At 41.7% G+C, this 17,184-nt stretch overlaps 1 protein-coding gene across 2 annotated transcripts in view; it reads right to left on the bottom strand.

Moving 5' to 3' along the window:
* Positions 1-730: 730 nt before the first annotated feature.
* Positions 731-17,184, bottom strand: part of LOC138756280 (alpha-synuclein-like) — a 95,748-nt gene continuing 79,294 nt past the window's right edge. For both annotated transcript variants that reach the window (XM_069922832.1, XM_069922833.1), the window contains 2 exons: positions 12,524-12,616; positions 731-1,578 (listed from right to left, as the gene is read on the bottom strand). In XM_069922832.1, the coding sequence (XP_069778933.1) occupies positions 1,546-1,578; positions 12,524-12,616 (126 nt within the window). In that variant the 3' untranslated portion in view covers positions 731-1,545. The remainder of the gene's footprint in view (positions 1,579-12,523; positions 12,617-17,184) is intronic.

Genomic DNA, 17,184 nt, shown 5'->3' with positions numbered 1-17,184 from the left:
CATACAAAAACTTGCGCCATTTCTGTCCTCGAATGCAATTGCCTATTCTACACTTGCCTGTTTGCAATGCCGGCATCTACAGACTCTGGGGATTGCAGTAAGGGTTGAGGCAGTCTCACACTGGCATTGAGATGATATTCATTCCACACTAGACCCTTTTTAGGCGGATTGGTCGTTAATTCCTGGGACCACTTGCAAGTGTGAAAGGGGCTGGTGATTAAAAGGACACAATCCCCATTCACACACCTTGTGAAGAGTTAAATATTAAATACAAATTGTGTGTGTGTGTGTGATGTTGACTGTGTCTGTTGCTGCCTGCCCACCTAAGTGTTTCCAGCATTTTTTTTTGTTTTTCCTCCACTCTACACACTGAGACAGACAGAAACACATTCCCTCCTGTGTATAGAGATATATACAGCTGTTTTATAAAAGATCCATATTCAGGAAAGTACATCGTATCTGCTGCAGGCAATCAAAGGTGAGTTTGGCTCCTGCAGTCACTCTCCTTGACTCTTTCCGAGCACTTGGAATCTTTGGCTTCTTCTTCCTGGGAATGTAGCTGAGATAGGAACTTCAGTGCATTAATTCTAATGACATAAATTTGTACAGAGCACAGTCTACTGGGTTATGCATGCACCATGCTACTAGCTCCAGTGAATTCGGCATTTATCACATGGACGCCTGTGACAGTGAAAGTGACTCAACAGCATTGAGAGTTTTATACATTCCTTTTAATTGGTTTCACAGAAACACCAGATATTTATATACACTCATCAAAACACCAGCACAAACTGATTTTCAGTGTCACAGTTGATATTTATATGCATAGCTCCATGCTGGCTATGCAAACATTATACACAAGACAAAGTCCTCAACAAACAGAACTATCTGACATGTAAACAGAGCAATAAATAGGTTACACAAAGTTACACACAGGTACGGAGACAGACACACACGCACATGCGTGCGCACACACACACACGCACACACACATGCATTCACACACACATGCATTCTCACACACATGCACACAATCTTTGATTTACAGAATGGAAAGCCACAGACAATTTTGTAACATTGAATCTCAAAAATGGTGGGATATTAATTCATCCTCAGTTGTGTGCAATTAGTGCAGAGGTACAGAAATGTAGGTAACCTGTGTTCCACTTCCAAATTTCTGTTCCATTGATACCAATAGAACTTAACATCAGAAGCAGAGGAGAGGGTGCAGCTGTTGAATGATGGCACACTTAATGCAAGTGACTGAGGATGGATTTCCAGCCCAAAATCTATAGAATAAGGAGGCTCCTGCTCTCAGATCCTCATTACAGCAAGAAGGATCTCTGAGATGGGGTCTGGTCAAAGCCACAACAATCTTGAATACAGCAAACAAAAGTCTTCAAAGCGCACAGTGAACAAAATCACTCTTGGAAAAAAATAAAGGATTTCACTAGTCACATCTGAATTGAAGAACTTCCACATGGAAATAGAGTAAAAGGAAATAGAGTTCTTGGTGCATGTGCTCATTCTGTTGATACTCACACTTCAAGCTTCAGGCTCATACTCTTGATATTCATCCTGGAGAGAAAGAAATTATAAATTGAGAGAAATATTAGTGCATTCAATAAAACCCTTTCTCCTTCTTCCTTGGGAACAAGCTTGAAGAGAAGTATCATTGCAGAGAGGTCAAATCATTCATCAGCAAATACCTGGAGGCTCTCAGAGTGTCAGGTAATGTCCACAGGCAGAAATAGTCAACTTTCCCGATTGGGACCCTTTATTGTCTGAAGTAAAAAAGGGGTAATATTATATATCAAAAGGGGGAAAGGAGCTGGGGAGGGGCTAAAAGGTGATAGGGTACAGGAGGACAAAAGGTGGCATGTTGGTTGTTCCAGACAGCTGATCTCACCCTGCTCTCATTGGTTGTAAGTCCTTCTACTAGAAGATTAGGATTGAGGTTGAAAAATGATTGACCTCAAAATTACCCGGGGGTAGGTCACTAAGTTGGTGGTAGCAATCAGAGGGTGGTAGTGGAAATAATGAGTAAATTATTCCAAAATGTTTACTTACATTTATTTTACATAAAATCTTTATGTATATATGATTATGTGCTGTGCATTGTGTGGATGTATGAGTGTGTCCTGTGTTTCCTAGAAATTCAGCTTTGTCTGCATATGTTCAGTACATGTACACTGTTGTCATTTTATCAATTATATTATCAACTTAGATCAGTGCTTGGTCTATTGTTGTTTATCAACCGATGGGAATGTACTGTAGTTTGGGATGGTTAGTAGGTGTGCAGATAATACCAACATTGGTGGTATAGTGGAAAGTGAAAAAGGTTATCTAAGATTACAAAAGGATCTGGATAATCTGGGAAAGTGGGCTAAGGTATGGCAGATTGAATTTTACTTGAACAAGTGCGAAGCATTGAATTTTGGGATGTTAAACCAGGGTGGGGCTTGCACAGTAAATGATAGAGTGCTGGGGATTATTGTTGAAAGACCCATGGGTGCAAGTAGAGTTACAGAGTGCCATGAAACTGACGACACCGGTACATGGAGTGATGAAGAATGTGTTTGGCATACTTGCCTTCAACAGGTCACCAAATTGGGTACATGAGTTAGGATGTTACATTATTGTTATACAAGATGTTGCTGAGACCATATAAAGCATTGTGTGCAGTTCTGAGGGGATCACCTTATTAGGATATCATTAGGCTGGCAAGGGTGCTAAAAATATTGATAAGGTGTTACAGGGGCTGGAAGATTTGAGATGTACAGAGAGACCGGAGAGGCTGGGGTTTTTTTTCCCCTCCAAAAGCACAGGGTGATTTTATGAAAGTCTATAAAATCACAAGGGGCATAGGTAAGGTGAATATTCACAGTCCTTTTCCTGGAGGAGTCTACAACTAGAGGGAAAAGATTGAAGGTGTGAACAGGAAAATGTAAAGTGAATTTGAAGGACAAGTTTATCACACAGATGGTGAAATGCATATGCTAGAAGTGTGTTGGATTACAATGTTTAAAAGGGAATAGTGTGTAGATAGGAAAGGTTGAGAGGGATGTGGGCCAAGTGCAAACATCTGGGAATAGCTCAGGTAGACAACTTGGTTAGCATGGACTAATTGGGCTGAAGGATCTGTTTCCATTGTGTACAACTCTATGACTCCCCAGTTAATTTTTATTCAACAGTCCCCAGGCTAATTATTGAAAACAGGTGCTGCTTGTCTGAGCTCAGCTGATTCAACGCTGAAATGTATTTGCAGCCATCTGGTTTGCACAGTCTCTACAGATTATAGCCCATCTGCAGAGAGTTATACTCTTCTCCTTTCTCTGCATGTTAATGACCTCTTCCTGTCATGTTCTGCTTTGCCTCATTTCCTCTGACGTCACCCATCGAGCCTTCTCTTAATAGCACCAATGCCAGGTGTTCCAATGCCTGTTCACATTCTTACGTTAGTAGTATGGGCAGAATTTCTTTCTCAATTCATTAGCTGATTTGTTAGTAAAAAACCTGTTCTGGTTTCTTGTTTCGTACTCCACTCAATTGGAGACAATTTCTCCACATTCAACCTTCCGAGTCCACCTGGACAAGATTCAAGATTCCTTTATGATCATGTAATAATACAAAAAAATGTAATATTACATGAAAGTTCCATCTGCTTGCCATTGGGCAGATAATGAGTACACATTAGTATTGCCTGGTACTCCTTACAGTTAGAGAGAGAGAGAATCAAAAGAGCCCCTTCAGAAACACTGTATCCATGGATTCACCTCCAGTGCTTCTGCCAGCTGCACAGACCCCGTTCAATCCATCAGCAACTTGAGCTCCAGTTCCAAAGCTCCAACATGATCAGGAAGCCTTCAGTGCCCAAGGCCCTTCAGGAGCCATTCTTTACTTCAGCACACTCACAAATCCTGATACCGTGAGTGCCTCGACTGCAAGTCGACAACATCCCGCAGCCTGAATGGGTCCTTCAGCTGCTGAGTCCCTCGCTGTTCCACTGCAGTGCTCACCTTCCCGGTAGGGTTGTCTCCCATGCTTCTCCTTCTCAACAGGGGTTGTTTTCTCTGTTTCTGGTGCCCTGTGCTGGCCCACTGCTCCACCAGTATAGTGTCTTCAGTCCAATAAATAGTTGCTTGGAGCCTAGGTGAGACACTCTATTTGGATGTGTTTTCAATTAGTTTCAATACAAGTCCAGATGTATTTAAATCAGTGGTTCACAATCTTTTTCTTTCCACTCACATACCACTTTAAGTACTCCCTATGCCATAGGTGCTCTGTGGTTAAGGTGGTATGTGGGTGGAAATAAATGTTTGAAGACTACTGTTTTAATCGTATCTAATTGACATAACTCCAAAGTAAATGGGCCAATGATAATTTTTCTCAAGCAAAATATTTCAGTAACAAATGGGTCTAGAGCAGTGATTCTCAATCTTCCCTTCTCTTCCAACCTTCCCTTCTCTTTCAAAAAATGAATCTCTTCCTCCAACCTTTCACATTTTGATAATGCTAAATCTCTTTCCTCAAAACTGTATTCATTTCTTCATCAATTTTTTTTTCACTTTCTGACTTTGCGAATTTTATTTACAATTAAATCGTTATCCTTGTCAACCTCCCTCTGGACCTTTTAGTCCCTTTCGAAATTAAAGAAATCATTGGATTCATTCTCATCCTTTTGAAATCCAGTTTTGTTTCCAAGTACAAAATTAAAACTTTTCTGTTTACTGTTTTCCAATATTTGTTTCCAATATTTCCAAGTCCTTTTTCAACATATTGCTCACTGAATGTAGTTGCACCAATTTGTCAGTCACATGTTCCTTTATTCCATTCATGCAATTTTCTGCGTTCTCCAGTTTTGCAGCATGTTGCTGGATTTCTTCATTAATTTTGTCTGCTGTAATCTTGGAGCAACAAAAGTTACTTTCCAATTTGTTTTAGTCCTGCCTCTAATTCAATTACACAGGAATAATCACCAGCAGTATTTGTAACATCTTCTAATACCTAATTTTCATCCATTTCTGATGAAAATAATTCCTTCAATGTTGTTTTAGATACCTTTGATTTATTTTCACATTGATCTGTTTTGTTTTCTTCAGAAGTGAATTTCATATTTACATTCTTATGCTCTTCCCACAACTCATCAAATGTCACAACTGAAATCCTGTTGACACTAGTTGCTAACTGTTCCTGAGCAACATTATTATTTCCTCCTAAAGGTCCATTAATTATCCACCCAAGCATAGTTTTAACAGCATAAGGTCCATCTCCCACACTCCATATTATATCTAGTGGTTCCAAAGCCTTTGGTACAACTAAACCCATCAGCATCTCTACCTCAGAATTAACTTCAGGTATATAAAGATTTCACAAATGGATGAAGGATGTCTTCTGAGTGTATACAATTGGAAGATCACAGAAATCCTTGTCATGCAATCCAGCAACCTCTAAGCCTGAAACAATGCTGATTTAAATTATTTTTTCTTGTCTCATGGTTTCAACATAATCTTCGAATTTCTTCTTGAAGATTGTTTGTTCATTAGCCCCTCTGTGCAAAAAGATGCAGTACTGCCTGGGTCAAGAAATGCACAAGTACATATTATTGCATTCTCATTCTTGGTCTTGACTTCTACAGGCACTGTTGAGAGAGAGTTTGCAGTTATCCACACTGGTCCCAGTAAGACCACTTGTCGGAACTGAGGCTATAACAGATAGCCTATTTCAGATGTTTCCTTTGTTTTTGGTTGCTCCTTTTCCAATTCCTTGTTCCTTTGATGGACATGCAGCATTCTAGGATGCTGAAAATTCCATATGTTACAGCTAACTGCTTCTTGCAGATTTTACTGATATGCCCTTTACACAGACACCTAAAACATATTCAATTTTCCATTAAAAAAAAGCAATCTTCTCTTTATGTTCCTTCTTTTCCAACCGTAAACACATTTCCAAAGCACGTCCACCTTTACCGAACAAACAACTCTTCTCAGTAGGCAAACACTCCTTTTCTTTAGTTACTTCATCTTTTTCTTTATTTATAAGTGACATTATAGTAGCAAAGGTACTCATTTTCCGTTTCAGACTACACTGTGAGTTGGACCTCCTTTACATCTTTGTTCTCCATTGAAGTGTCTCTGGTATTTCCATATATCAATGTACACTTACCCTTTAAGAAAATCCACCAAATTCTTTAAGTAGCTCTTTGATCAATTTTTTTTTCTGGAAATCAATCCAAATGTCTCCATCTATCCCACATCTGGTAGGGTAATTTATTTTAGAGGATTTGCATATTACTGGGCAAATTAAACTCACGAATATTGTTGATGTTTTCCATGGCATTACAACATCCTCTTAAAAAGAGAGTGCATGCTTGTAGAACCTTTGCACCATTCGGTTTTATTGATGACCATTTAAGAGCTTTATCCATATTTGCTGAAGCAATTAGATGCTTGTTGCCAAAATGCTGCTCTAGTAAAGACTTGGTTCTGTCGTATCCTCTTTCCAAGGACCTATGTTGACAACTCTACAACTTCTCTTGGCTCTCCTTCTGTGTACATTACCAAATAATAAAGACAATCTCCAGGGTTGTGGCACTTGATTTCAATATTGTTTCTGAAAGATCTTATGAACGTTTGGGACTGAAGTGGGTCTCCATCAAACACTTGAATCTCCTTCTTGGCAAAGAAGAGAGAGACTATAGCTAGATCAATGATGCAGCGATTTCACCGTTTCTTCTCATGGATGATAGTTTGTTGCTCTGTTCACCACATTTTGTAGCAGGTATTAGATTTGGAAACCTCACTGGTGTAGGTTTCCATATTTCCGATGCCTGACTCAAATGCCAAAGAAGCTGTAGCATTTGACTGAACCCAAGCCACAGATCTGTCAATGGATGTAACCACTGGTGCATGTGGCTTGGCTACCCCGTGCTCTGGAAGGATTTGTCCTTGTATTTCCATTTCTTGTACCCGTGGTACTAAGATTTCTGTCTTAATAATTGGTTTCATTTCCTGTGACTCTTAAAATATGATTCCATACACTTTAGATAATGTACTTCAAGCACCAGATACCTCTGAACCTTCTAGTACTTTTAACCAGGAATCAATAACAGCTTTTCTTATTTCCAGTTGCTCCTTTTGCCTCCTTAGCTGGTTCCTTAACTGCTCCCATTTCAGCTCCTCTTCTTTTCTTAGCTGCTCCTCTTCTCTTCATAGCTGCTCCACCTGCTCTACCTCTAGTTCTTCTAAGGATATTTCCTTAAGCCATTCATCTCCTGCATCAATACCATCCTTCTCAGTTCTTACTTTTACACATGTTGATATTGTACTGTAAACCCTGGAGCTTGAACCAGAAGAACTTTGTTTGCTTCTCTTGATTTCAATATTTGACACACTTTCAGTTGATTTTATATCATCCTGCAGATCATATGTTGCCTTCTTACTTTCCTCTTTCTCCAATTAGAATTGTACATCCATTGCATTTTCATTCAGCCTCTTGGCTTTATCCTTTTCATTTTCTTCATCATCTTTTTGTGACACATCTTCAGTGTTTTCTTCATCACCTTTTGGTGACATATCTTCAGCTTTTTCCACGTTGCTGTCTTCAAATTAAGTCATTGTATTCTACAATGATTTTGCAATGTCTCCATTCCCATCATCCGAAGCCTTGGCTTCTTCCCTTGCCAAATTCAGATTTGCAATGAGAATATTTTTATTTCCACTTGTATCTAGTTTCCGTAGGCTCAGTTCTTCTTTAAGATCCACAACCTTCATGTCTTTAATGCCTTGCTCCTTAACAGCAAACTCAGTGGCTGCTATGGCCGTTTTTACTTGTCTTGATCCACCATCCATCGAGCACAAACAACACAAACCAAATCAACAGTCCCCAATGGACCAGCGGTAGCAAAATCCTACCTCTTCAGATGGCTGTAATGTGCTGCTATTGGCTATCGAGTTTCCATCACAGCATCCATCAATAATATCACTGATTTTCAAGAAATGACTTCACCAACGTGATTATAAGACACTTTCCTATAAGATTAAAAGATTTGAATCCCTCTCTGGCTGTTACTCATTGCAGATGGGTATGGATTATAAACTGCCCCTAAATAGAGGCATTTCCAAGGTGGTCACCATATTATTTTCAATATCAATCCAAACCAAAGAGAGATTATTTTCTGTCTTCCAATTTTCTGTTCCAAATAATAATTTTCATTGACCAAAATATAGCAAATTAAATCCAATAAATAGTCACTTAAGGCGAGTTGAGACACTTTATTTGTGATGCGTTGTCAATTAGTTTCACTACAAATCCAGATGTCTTAAAATCCTTGATTTTAAAACATAAACTTGTAATTACCGTCTTTAACATTCAATGAAAATTCTTAAAATAACATCCATATATACTTCCAATAATATCTGTATTAAACTCCAGGAATACCATGAAAGCAAACAATGAAAATTATGAGCATTTTCTCACTCACCCTCCTGCTGCCATGTTGTATAATATTCTATAGCTCCCGATTCGTGCTCTGTCCCATTGTGCATGCTCCAACTGGCACTACAACACATGAATGCACTGCACATGTTCCAGCCAGAACTCTAATGCTCCTGGAACTTGCACGTGCGCCTAAGAACAAAGCCGGCCACGCCCAGCTAATCGAACTCAGGATGCCTCCGACGAGGGACCAACGGGACCCTGATCTAACAAGGTAAGTAAACGAATTACTAATTTTGGCTTCTACACCCAGAATTTGGAACCCTGCATGGCTGTCGTCAAGCCTAGGCACCACCACCTTGGGCATAGACCCAGGATTTTAATAAAAAAACAGCATCGGTTCCTTTAACAGGCCGTTTAAAGCCTGTTTGGAGCTGCCAGCATTGCAGCAGTGTCTCAGCTCCCCACACTCCCAGGACTACATCAGCTGTTACAACACCTCCTGAAGCACCGCCTTTTTTTTCATGTTGTTGAGTTCTCTATGGAGACATTGCATGGTTTTAAGGGAAGACAGGAAAAAAGTAACAGATTTTAATAAGAACTTGAAGTCACGATATTGATTTCTCTGCTTTGCTCTTTGCTCTCAAAACGGCAAAAGGTAAGTTGGCCCAAAACATTGGTCACCTTTAATTCTTATGGATGCTATGTATCCTACTGAGTTTCTCCATCATGTTTGTGTATAGCACTCGACCCCAGCATCTGCAGACTTCCTTGTTTAACTCAAAAGGTAAGTTGTAGCAAGTAAGAATTTTAGTGCATAGTACGTTGTGCTTATGAACATGAATATAAACTCTCATATCATACAACTATACTTGGTGTTTGGATGCAGTTTTGATCACCTCACCTAAAAAAGAATGTATTTGCCATGACAAGAAGTTCAAAATGACTTCACGTTCAAGATTGACTTCTGGGACGCAGCACAGTAAAGTGATGGAGAAATTCAGCAGGTCATGCAGCATCCGGCAAAAGGCAGTCAATATTTCACGCCTGAGCTCTTATTCAGGTTTGCCTGAAAATCAGGCAGGGACACCCGAGAAAGAAGGCAGGTGAGGGAAAAGGAAAGGCAGGAGCACAGGTTAGCAGATGATATGCGGATACTGGTGGGAAGAAGGGAAAGAAGCTGAGAGATGAGGGGGAGGGTGGAGATTGTTAACACAGATAGCATTCTGTTAGAAGAGAATGGTGTGGGAGCTGGAGGAAGGGAGTCAAAATGGATGAGGGAAATTGAGAAAATGGGGAGGGGTTTACTGAAAATTAGAGAAGTTGATCTTGATGCCATCTGGTCAGGGACTGCAGAGACAGAATACAATTTGCTGTCCCTCCATTTCACAACCTGGCAGTACAAGATCGTGTTATATGGCGAGCTCTCCACTGGCCACCGTGACAGAGGTGCACCAAAGAAAAGGTACAAGGACTGCCTAAAGAAATCTCTTGGTGCCTGCCACATTGACCACCGCCAGTGGGCTGATAACGCCTCAAACCGTGCATCTTGGCGCCTCACAGTTTGGCGGGCAGCAACCTCCTTTGAAGAAGACCGCAGAGCCCACCTCACTGACAAAAGGCAAAGGAGGAAAAACCCAACACCCAACCCCAACCAACCAATTTTCCCTTGCAACCGCTGCAATCGTGTCTGCCTGTCCCGCATCGGACTCGTCAGCCACAAACGAGCCTGCAGCTGACGTGGACTTTTTACCCCCTCCAAAAATCTTCGTCCGCGAAGCCAAGCCAAAGTACATGAGTCCATGGATTCACATCTCAATTTGGCAATGGGATGTGGAATTGAAGTGGTTGGCCACTGGGACATCCCTGGTGTTGTCTTCTGGGATGTGTGACATAAGAAAGGATTGGATTGACTCAGCTCATATTCCTCAGAGTTTAGAAGAATATGAGATTTCAAAATTCTGACAAGTTTCAACAATTTAAGACCAGGAGGATGTTTCTCTGACCTCAATAACTACCATCCTGTGGCACTGACCTCCATCATTATGGTGAAGGAACACATCAGAGCACACCTCTAAGAGATGCTGGACCCATTTCAATTTGCCTATAGAATAAACCATTCCCCAGACGATGCTTATAGCCTTGTCACCTCACTCTGTCCTGACCCACCTGGAGAACAATGCCTCATGGGCCAGGCTGCTGCTCATCGACTTCAGCTTAGCATTTAACATGATCATTCACCAGAGCTTGGTGGAGAAGCTGTCCTGCTGGAACTCAACATCCCTCTCTGCAACTGGATCCTGGATTTCCTACCAGAAAGACCCAGTCTGTCCAGGTTGAGCACCGCCGCACCGAGCACTGGTGCACCCCAGGGCTGTGTGCTCAGCCCGTTCCTGTTCATGTTATTTACCCACATCTGCATCGCCAGATCCAGTTCCAACAGTGTCATCAAGTCTGTGGGTGACATAGCAGTAGTTGGTTTCATCTCCAGTTGAGTCACACAACAAAGAGGAGGAAAATCTCATAAAATGGTGCAAGAGTAAACAACCCGAGTTTCAATGTGGACAAGATGAAGGAGATGATCATGGACTTCAGGAGGACCAGAAATAAACACCCTCCATCACACATCAACAATTCTGTGGTAGAGAGAGTGGAGAGCACTATGCTTCTTGGAGTTCACTTAACTAGTGACCTATTGTGGACACACATCTCCTCACTTGTCAGGAAGGTGCAACAGCAACTATACTTTCTGGGAAGACTGAAGGGGGTGGGGGGGGGGTTACTGACCACCATTATGCCAACCTTCTATAGGAGCTCTATCGAGAGTGTCCTAGCCAGCTGCATCACAGGGTGCTACGGTTGCTGCAAAGAAATGGATTGGAGGTCAATCCACAGTATCATAAGAATGGCAAAGAGGATCACTGGAGTATCCCACCATCCCCCATCACGTGATCTACGGGGATCATTGTCTGAAGAGGGCATGTAAAATCAAGGATCCCTTCCACCCTGCACACAGCATCTTTCATCTGCTCCTGTTGGGGAAGAGATACACAAGTATCAGAGCCAGCACCACCAGGCTGTGGAATAGTTTCTTCCCACAGGCAGTGATAAAATGCTGAATGACCAAAGGAACTGCTTGCGCTAACCATCTGAGACTCTCATATTTACAAAATAATATTTATTTATTTCTTTTTATAGATGAATACTTGTCCTGCATATGTACTGTTTGTCTGTATGTGAGCGATGTCTGTTTGTATGTCTGCATGTTTTATACTGAGGACCGGAGAATGCTGTTTCATGGTGTTGTACAATCAAACTACAATAAACTTGACTTGAATTGGGATATCTAGAACTACAGGTGAAAATTCAGTAATCAGGGTAAGGCTGATTTGAGGAGGCATTCCTTCATTCAGAAAGTGATGTGTTTTTGCAAATTTCCACTACAAAAAGATATGGAAGGTGAGTCACTCTCTATTTTAGCATAAGATTTGAACCCCAGTCCCAAATGCTGCAGCTGTAAAAGTACTGCACTAACCGCTATGGTAACCGTGCTGCCCCTAATTTCGTGACACAAGGTAAGTCACTCTATATTTAAGCAGATGATCAGATGATAGCTACATTTCATGATACAAAGCCAAGGAGAGAGAGAGAGAGAGAGAGAGAGAGAGAGAGAGAGAGAGAGAGAGAGAGAGAGAGAGAGAGAGAGGAGGAGAGAGAGAGAGAGAGAGAGAGAGAGAGAGAAGAGAGAGAGAGAGAGAGCAGGAGTATAGTGTTGATTAAAAAAAGCTCAGCATTAATTTTATTGAATTATATTGAATGGCGGACAGATGCTTGAAAGCCATGTTTCCTGTTTCTGGGGACAGACAGTCATTCTGGTATCGCAGTAACGTCATCCATAGTTCCCTCTCCACCTCATTCTCGCACAATAACAATTACCTATGCAATATCCTTGTTATTAGATTATGGACTCTGAACTCAACAGCCCATTTGATATCTTGCACCGTTTGGTCACTTGCATTGAACTCCTGAAGAAATCCACTTCAGCATCTCCACTTTACACAGCAAAATTGTAACAATGTGCACTTACCCCAGGGGCTGCTCCGTATGCTTCAGCATCAGGATCTATCTGCAGTGGTTCTGTGCTGCCCAGCACACCTTCCTGAGGAAAGAAATCTTCATCCTGCAACAAAGTAAGTTAATAGTGTTGGATTCAATCTCACTTCCAATTCCATTAAAATGCTCAGTGACCCCATAGTGGGAGCAACAGTTAATTTTCCAATATTACAAAGAATAAACTTAATTTGGCTCTTGAAGTTGATCAGGAAAATTCAAAATTGCTGTGATTGTAGCCCAATACACAAAAGTTGCAGAGAAACTCAGCAGGTCACGCAGCATCCAGAGGCAGTAAAGGTGTACATGCAATGTTTCGGGCCTGAGCCCTTCATCAAGGTATTATAAACGATGCTTTGGACCTGAGCCAGGGGCAGACCTGAAATGTTGGTGTTGGTGTTAAAGGTATAACTCTGCTTTCAGCACTTCTCTGCATTGCACTAGTTCTTAGAGGACTGTTCCAAGCATTCCACTAGGCCAGGGGTGTCAAACTCAAATTCACGGAGGGCCAAAATTAAAAACTTGGACTAAGTCGAGGGCCGAACTAAATATTAATTGAAAATTTTCAACAACATCTGCATGTTTTCTCCTCTTTCAACATATGTAACGTTAAACTTTTTCTTATTAAAATAAATGTTTAATAATAGTTTTGTATAAACTCTTTCATTGTCGCTGTCATTGGCCCATTTCCTTTAGCGTTCTGAAACCGTGCACATGATGAGTCAATGAGGGATGATTAAAGCAGTGGTCTTCAAACTTTTTCTTCCCACCCACAGTAAGCAATCCCTTACTAATCACAGAGCACCAATGGCACAGGGACGCGAGTGGAAAGAAAAAGGTTGAGAACTCTTGTATTGTGGTAACTCCACATCTGATTAGGTTAATTGTTAGGCAAGTGGTCAGAGAAGGACCCCCCCCCACCCCAAGAAAGGCTTAAATCACAGGAACAAAATAAGCTTCCGTCTCACTGTTCCCAATCTTACACACAGTCCTGATGTGGAATGTGGGGTCGCAGCTCCACATTCACCCGAGTTCAGGTGCTGTCTGTGTGGAGTTTGTACGCTTTCCCCTTGTCTTGGACCAACAGGTCGGTCACCTGACGAAGGCACCCGAACCCCCCGTTGAAACGCCGGCGTCTGGGGCGGTGGAGGAATTGGCTGAGAAGAGCGCGTTGGAGAGGGATTAAACTGCGATCTCACGGCGTCGGGCTCGTCTCCAACAAAAGGAGCGGGAGGCAGGGTCCACCGCGCACAGACCGAGGGAGTAGGCATCGCCAACGAGACGTTCGGTCCCCAACTCCAGCCGCGTCTGTGTGTCCGGGAGCCGGGCAGGCTGAGTGCGGCGCTCCAATCCCCGGGATTCGGGACTCTGAGATCCCTCCACACCTCCGGCGTCTTCATTTTCACCTTCAGTGTGCATGCGCTATACTGGCGCGGCGGCCAGCGGGCCAACTCTAATATATATTTAATATGATCTTGCGGGGCAAATATAATTATATCGCGGGCCAAAGGGCCAGAGTTTGACATGTGTGCACTAGGCAGTCAGTCACAGGTCATTTGATTATATTGATGAGTTCAGAGGTTATGGGTTTAAGTTCCACAACAGGGCACAAGAACTTAGGCACACGAGACAGAGGAAATTCTGTCCAGCTGGGGGGTATGGCCTTTAGGATGAAACAATATACAAAGACCCTGTATGCCCACACAGTCGGATTGAAAAGATCCTATCAGTCCATTCTGAACAAGAATAATTGAAATTCTGTACTTATCCTTACAGATACTCATTCCCCACTCAGCATCCCAAAACAGTGGGGCACAACCCAAACTTGAAGAACAGCATATCCTATTACATATGGGTAGTTTACTCATCCAATAACTTTCCAAGACCCATTGCATGGCAGTTTTTCGAAGAAACTTCTTCTTGTGGTTATACCTTAAACACATTTTCCAATCAGACATCTCATTACCAAATTGTAATCGTGCTGTCTTCAAATGATTTGCTCCATTTCCAATGGTTTAAAAATAAATGTCCTTTGATTTTCAATGGTTTGACAGGCATAAATATGCTGTGTAATTGCATCTTTCTTTACCCATGCATTTAAATATCCACACCGCTGCAAGAATTGGCTCAACACATTGAATTAAACATGACATGCTTTAGATATGTCCCAAAGTGTATGCATATTAATAACTAATTGGCTAAAACAGAAGTATTATGTTTACTCTCTAGTTTATGTGATATTCCAGAAAGAAAAATTAATAAACAATTGGTGCTGCTCCATCCTACACAACAGCAAAAACATATCTAGTGAGAAAAATATTTTGTCTCTGACCTGACAATAAACTAACCACTTTTCACTTCATGGAGTGAACACAAAAGTTTGCAGTCACTGTGATTGTAGTAAAAACATAAATATATTGGAGTAACTCAGCAGATTTCGCAGAATCCATAGGAAGTAAAGATATATAACTAGCATTTCGGGCCTGGGCGCTTCTTCAAGGTACTTGCTAAAAGCCAGCAGTGACCTGAATGAAAAGGATGGGTAAGAAGGGGAAAAAAAGGTCAGGAGAGGAGCACAGCCTTCAGGCAAAAGATGATAGTTGGACAGGAGAGGAAAGATGAGAATTGATCGGGGAGGTGGTGCCTCTGTAAATGCAGAGCTGGAGCAAAGGAGGGGGAGGGAAAGAGAGAGAGAGAGCTAGAGAAAAAGAGAAGGATAGGGAAGGGGAGAGATGGGTAGTGGGTGGGAGATGGGGGCTGCAGCGACTGGGACTGGGGTTCTAATCTTATGCTAAACTAGAGAGTGACTCACCTTCCATAGCTTTTTGTAGTGAAAATTTACAAAACCAAATCACTTTCTGAAAGAAGGAATGCCTCCTCAAATAGAAACTGGAGTTGATGTTAATGACATTTGCTTGAGGGTGCCCAGATGGAATATTATGTGTTGTTCATCCGATTTGTGTGTGGTCTTAGGCTGGCAATTCATGATACCATGTGGTTGCCACTGGGAGATTCCCGCTACTGTGGCAGACAGAGCTAAGACGCTGAATGAAGCGATCTCCCAGACTGCATCATCTCTCCGATGTAGGGAAGACAACCCTTGGAGTAGCAGGGGCAGTAGATGTCCCCAATATATTAACAAGTGAAGTGTTGCTTCACTTAGAAGGACAGTTTGGAGTGAGGAGGTGTGGGTGCAAGTGTAGCACTTCCTGCAGTTACAGGGTAGATGCTGTAGATGACACTTCCCAATCTCTTGTATTTCCCAATTTCAAAATATGTCATCTTCTCAAAAACGTAAGCGACGATATTCTGAATTACTATCTTATCACTCCAATAAACCAAACTTCATATTTTCAGCTGTAAGTAGCTTTAATTTGCTGATATAAACATTTTGCATAACTTTGCGTCAAGATTTTCATAGCAATGAGTAAACAAAACATTTGGCTGTATTTCAAGACATAATGATATAGAATGATAAACAAATATAAAAGAAATAAACAAAATAAGATGAAACGAGATGAATTCAAAGAAAAGTGTTTCAAGAGCTCACGTATCTTCCATAGTTCTTCGAAGAATGTGAGGCAGCTCTGAGTCTGGCCAGCTATAACCACATATAACATGATAGTAACTATGTAAACACAACAAACAACAATTTTCCTTAAGAGGATAGTCATAAAATTAACTACAAATCAAAAACACGACAAGTGCCAAGGAGGCATTTGGTGAGAAGGGAAGAGTAGATGCAGGAGTCATGGAGGGAGCAGTCCCTGTGGAAGGTGGATAGGGCAGAAAGGGAAAGATGCATCAGTTGGTGGGATCACATATTAAGTGGCGGAAATGGCAGAGAATGATATGATCGATGCAGAGGCTGGTGGGAGGTAGGTGAGGACAAGGTGTTATATACTGAGGAAGCCTGGGACTATTTTATGCTAGAGCATGAACACTAACACTGTAAGAACCACATCACACTTGAGAGTGGCCCATGTGCAGTGAGAAACATTGTATCTATACTCATATCTAGCTACTGGGTCACATAAAGAAATGTGCTGTTAAACTTACAAGCCTTTCTAGTGTTTATTAAGACCTCCGATGGTACAACCCGGGCACAACATGGTGGCAGTGGTGGGATCGACCGAAACCCCCACCATATAGAAAGAAAAATTGAAATAAACATGGAGAGAAGGAAACAAAAGGAATGCCCCATTATCTGATGACCAGGGCTGGAGAAGAAAATGGCCGCAGAATCAGCACCAGCATTGCACCCAGTAAGGGACGGGGAAGCTGATGACATCATAGAGGCGTTCAAAAAGTTCAAGCAGGACTGGCATTCAGAAGCTACAGCAGAGGAAAAGGTTAGTTACATCCTTCTTTGGACGGGGGAGTGAGGACTAGTTCTGTTTAATAGCTAGAAGTTGGCTGAAGAGGAAGAAAATAACCCAGAAAGGATCTTTGAAAAATTTTCCTCTCATCTGGAACCACAACCCAACCATAGAATAAAGCGATACAAGTTCCAGGTATAAAAACAAGAGCCTGACGATAATTTCCTCACAAGGCTAAAGAATATTGCTGTGAAATGCAAGTTCAAAGAAATAGAGGGGAGAATAGTTGATCAACTAATTTGGGGAAGCGCTCATCCCG

This window comes from Narcine bancroftii, chromosome 3, assembly GCF_036971445.1.
Source record: "Narcine bancroftii isolate sNarBan1 chromosome 3, sNarBan1.hap1, whole genome shotgun sequence".
Lineage (NCBI taxonomy): Eukaryota > Metazoa > Chordata > Chondrichthyes > Torpediniformes > Narcinidae > Narcine > Narcine bancroftii.
This window is presented reverse-complemented; position numbering and strand designations above follow the sequence as displayed.